The 5126-nt window shown below is 40.4% G+C and overlaps 1 protein-coding gene across 2 annotated transcripts in view; it reads right to left on the reverse strand.

The window, feature by feature from the left end:
* The window catches only part of HK1 (hexokinase 1), a 65745-nt gene that overhangs the window by 40681 nt on the left and 19938 nt on the right, over window positions 1-5126 (reverse strand). For both annotated transcript variants that reach the window (XM_019507843.1, XM_019507842.1), the window contains exon 3: window positions 3833-3952. In XM_019507843.1, the coding sequence (XP_019363388.1) occupies window positions 3833-3952 (120 nt within the window). The remainder of the gene's footprint in view (window positions 1-3832; window positions 3953-5126) is intronic.

The following is a 5126-nucleotide window of genomic DNA, read 5'->3' on the forward strand; positions in this document are numbered from 1 at the left end:
CCAGGGGCCAGTCCTGCTACACTATGCAAAAGGAAAATGTTGGCTTACAGTATACCAAGAAAGGTATTTCTAACAATGATAGGGAAGTACTAACACCACTAGACAAGGTACTTGAGGCCTCATCCAAAATAACGTGCATCATTTTAGTCACCTGTATTCAAAAAAGATGAATTTAAACAGGAATAGGCCTGGAGAAGGGCAAGTTGGACTGATGAAGGGGATGGAGTTTCTGTCATACGAGAGGAGACTAGAAGAGCTTGGCTTGTTTAGCTTAACAAAGCAAAGGCTCAGATGGGACAGAAAAGAAGTACTGAAGCTAAAGGACATGCTGGCACACAAACAAACAGGTATTAACTGGCCATGAATAAATTAAGGCTGGAAAACAGACGACTTCTAAATAGTAGATGGATGAGGTTCTGGGATAGTCTCCCACAGGAAAAGTGGTAGCAAAAAGCCTAACTACTTTTAAGATGGAGCTTCATCTGTTTATTAAAGGGACTATGGGCACAGACAGAAGTGCAGCTCCCCACCATAACTAAGTGCTTTGCAGGAAGTGCCATGAATTACAGCGATCCCCTGGGCACAACAGATGTTTGGTGCCAAGTCCCAATGGTTGTGGGATTCAGCTACAATTTGGGAGTGGCTGCAAGTCTGCAGCCACTCTCCCCTAGCCCTGCCACTCCCCTCCCTCAGCCCAGGCACTGTCTTCAGAATAGAAGGGGTGGGGGGAAGGGAGCAGAAGGAGCTCAGTCTGGTGGGGTTTCAGTCAGCGCTGGAGGGTGAGGTGGATGGCTTGGAGCCACCTGAGGGGCGTCCAGTGCTGGCTGAAAAAACCTCAGACAGAACTCTGCCCACCCCCATCCCACCCCGGAAGACAGCACCAGGAGCAGGGCTGAGCTGGGATAAATTAATGAAAGCACTCTGCTTTGGAGCACCTTCATCTGAACCCTCACATAATGAAGGCTCAGACTGCCATGGGATCAGGCCCTTTTAAAGTGTGCTGCAACCATGCACGTCTGTAAGGGCATGGCAGTAGAGCACTTTCAAGGGGCCAACTGCATGACAAACAAACTTCTATCTGTGCCTTATATGATGTGATTGCTTGTGATAGGAGAGAACTGGACTTAGTGATCCAGCAGGTCCACTCTAGTCGTATGTCCCTAACTGCCCAGTTTATTCAGTTTGTTGCCAAGGGAAGTACTAAATATACAGCTGATATTTCTCCAGCCCAGATATTATCCCTGGGACTTTTTAGTCATATGCCAGCTCCTGATTCCCATTTGATGATTGATATAACATACAACTTGATAGTGTAGTTACTTATTCTGACAGGTTTCCAGCTGCTGCTTGAACTCCTGAAACTCCCTGAAGACTGCTCTCATTACAAGCTTACACTGAGGGATCTCAACACATTTTAAAACATCTGTGAATAACCTTGACAACATCCTTACATGGTAAATATTACCTCCACTTTACAGATGAGTAAACAAATGTGTGCAGGCCTGCATTAGCATGCGCGTGCGTACACACACACACAATAAGCAACTTGCCCACTTGTCACAGAGGCTAGGTCTACACTTCCAACTCATGTCAGGATGGGTATATCAAGGTTAAGTGCGAGTCTGGTAAGCTGTTACCTGTGACAGACAAACATGCGTCAGCTAACACCCCTTTTCTAGAATAAAAAGATATCCTTTTGCTGGGACAGTTTCCTTTCATTGTGGAAGGCTAGAACAGGAGAGCCTTTGCAGCGTAAACTGAGCAAATCTATGCCAGAGCTAAGCAGTTCCCTTTTCAGGAGTTCTCATTCTCAGTTCTGAATCTTAAGCATGAGACCATCCTGCTTGTTACTGAATACAGTACAAGAGTCGCATGACCAAAATCAAAGCCTTGGGTCAAATCTAGACCTGCTACAGCTCCACTGACTTCAGAGTTAAGCCAGGGATGAATCTGGCCCATTTATTCCAGGAAAAAAAGTTAAGAAACCTAGTAATTCTGAGTAATCTTTGCCTTATACAAGTTGTATTAATATATGAGAAACTGACTAAATAAGGTTCTGATTTTCATCACTCATGAGCCAACCTTTGTCATTTTATCCCTCACTAACATTCTAGTAACACTAAATTCTACATGCGTCTTTTGGCATCTAATTGACCCATCCCATCTGTATGCTAACCTGAATTATGACTTCATTGTTTGCTACAGCATACTGCAGTCTCAGACAAACAGTAGCTTCCCTTAGGCAAGAGAACCATCGACAAACACAACTCTATTGCACTCCTGCATTCTTGACTTGGATCTTCCATTTTCCTTCTTTGTCCATAACCTTAGCATTATCCTTGATCATGATCAAATGTAAAGGTTTGCAGAACTGAACAAGACTTTCCTGAACCAATGTCAAACATAGTATGTCAATCTCTTATTAAATGTTAAGATAAACACCGCCTTATTAATAACCTTTGCTTCAGCTTTGGCATGGTTTGGGAATATAAAACTTAACAGAAGAGTAATCCCAGGCAATCTAAGTCAATATTTATGCTACAGTTGTATTGTATGTAGTGCGATTTACAGCCCTGAAAACTAGTACTTCACATTATGTTTAGAAAATTGTAGGTGTATCAATATTTGCATTCTCATTTGCTTCTTACTACATTAGCATTGATTTGGCACACTGTTGCTACAGCAAAACTATAGCAAGTCACTGAGGGATCCTAACTATGCAAAATAAAACAAGGAAGATAATAGAGAAACTAATACTATGGCAGCCTACACTTTAGGAAATCACAAGAATCATAATGCACACAGAGCAATAAACCAACCAGGAAGGTTTCATTTTGTAGCCATGCTTAGTTTTTGTTTCACAGGGTTTTTGTCCAGCTTCACTGCCTGATCATAGGTAATGCTAAATCACCCTGCCCCCACTTGTCTTAACTGAAGTTATATGCACTTGGCAGGTCTCAGGACTAGATCCTACAATAGTCAATTTCTGCAATCCTCACCTCATGAGTAAAGGTACTTGCTGTGAGCAAGCACTGCTGAAATGACAACTCAGCAACAATAACCTGGCTTGGGCAGTAAAAAGCTCTACACTTAGTATTGTCATTACCACTAACTTCAGCATAAGTAGAAAGATGATGATCTAATTTTAAATTAAAACAAACTATTGGAAGATTTGTTTTCATTTGTTAAAACTCTTTCAAAACTATTTGAAAATGCAAAGTTTTTCATTGTAATGTACAATAAATTTACTCTTACACTGAAATATAAGCCAACTGGAATACTGTTTGTTTGAGCTACAGGTTTCCCTCACTTTTTGCACATACAGAACCTGCATATTCATTCTTATGCAACGACCATTTTTATACCAAAAATTTGTTATATGCGAGGTAAATTCACTCTTATGGGATCAGTGTGGTGGAAGCCCACAATCAGCTGCTTTATGCGGTGCCCTGTGGGAGTGACACACACCAAAATATAGTCTCCTGTGTAGATCTGTGCTCCTCGCTTGTTGTCTGCGATACGTGTTTCTGTAGCTGCCATCCCCATTATGGTAACATTTACCACCACTCTGTGCTTGTGTGTACTGTCTACTGTTGGCAAGTCCAAAATGGTCTGGTAAAAAAGTGGCAGAAATGGGCCTGGGGGTCAGTACAGTTGAGGACCCTCCTGGAACGTATCCCTATTTGCTACATTGTAAAGTGGGTTCCCTTTATGTGAATTCAAGTTATGCACCATTTTCTAGGAACACATGTACAGCATAAATCAAGGAAAACCTGTATTTAATAGCATAATGGCCCTTCTGCACACTAGCAAAATTCTGAAATGTTCTTACCTCATCCAGCTTGGATTGTCTACAGGGGAAAGAAAATGTAAAACCAACTGGTAGTTTTTTGTCCTTGATTTGCTGTTTCTCCATGAAGTCTCCCAGGCATTCAGCAACATGATCAAACAGCTATGTGGAAATGAGTAAAAAATGACAAGTCAGTTTATGAAAAGACATCTCTCACTACACGGGGAACATGATCATTACAAATAATCAATTCAAAACTAAAAAGCCATTTTTTGTGTTTCATTTACACGTACTGGAATACCTTAAAAGTTAAGGCAATATGTATGAACACTTTGCTTCATACATGATGAAAAAAAAAACTGTTCTTTCAGCAATATTCAAATGATTTGTAAAACCATCTCCAGTATATTTTAATACATCTAATAGTAATTTGTTCAGAAAAAAACATCAATTTCTTTTAATACGTAGTTAATATTAAGCAAATGTCAGTACCTAAAAAGAGCTAGTAATTAGGACTTGATACTACAAAGTAAGCTGAGCACTTTGGCTGCAATCCAGGAAGACAACACATGCTTAACTTAAAGCCTGTAAGCAGTCCCAGGAAAGCCAATAGGATGACATGTATTCTTAAAAGCTTTGCTTTTATTGGGACCAGAAAGGTCAGCACTTTGCAGGATCAAACCCGTAATGGATAACTTCTCACTATTTTTATAGCACGAAAAAAAGAGAGAGATTCTTACAGTATTGTACATGCTCCAAGGGACAAATTGTGATGGGAACATTTGCAAACAGGCACATGGTAACGAGCTTTGTGAAATAATTACATCTCCAGTCCCATAGCTCCTTACATGCTATGGAACAACAGTGACAAGCCAACAGAAAGAGCAAAGGCACCACAAGACAAAAATCAGCAAGGCCAGACAACACCTTTCACTGAGTTGGGTTCTTATCCAGTAGTTCAACTCGTCACCCAAAACCATGTCGCTGCCATAGTTCATCGTGGCTTTTTCATTGTGAAAGGTCCCAGAACTCAACTTAGTCCGTACATCCCTGCTCTGTCTTTGACCATAAATATCACTTCTTACCTCATTATGCATTTATGCAGACCTCACAAGGAACACAGCACAGTTTTATATTTCATTTTAAGTACCTATTCAAACATCTGTTTTGTATCTGATCAATTTTTAGAAGGGATTAAATAAACATAAGGTCATGCTGATCATAGAAACATAATAAAGATTTTGGTCACCTGCTGAACCAAATGGGCTGCAGTTCAGGCCCATTGATTGATGCTACCATCTTTTTTTTTTTTTTTTTTTTTTTTTTTTTTTTTTTA

Source organism: Gavialis gangeticus, unplaced genomic scaffold (genome assembly GCF_001723915.1).
Source record: "Gavialis gangeticus isolate Ggan-Ray unplaced genomic scaffold, GavGan_comp1, whole genome shotgun sequence".
NCBI classification, from domain to species: domain Eukaryota; kingdom Metazoa; phylum Chordata; order Crocodylia; family Gavialidae; genus Gavialis; species Gavialis gangeticus.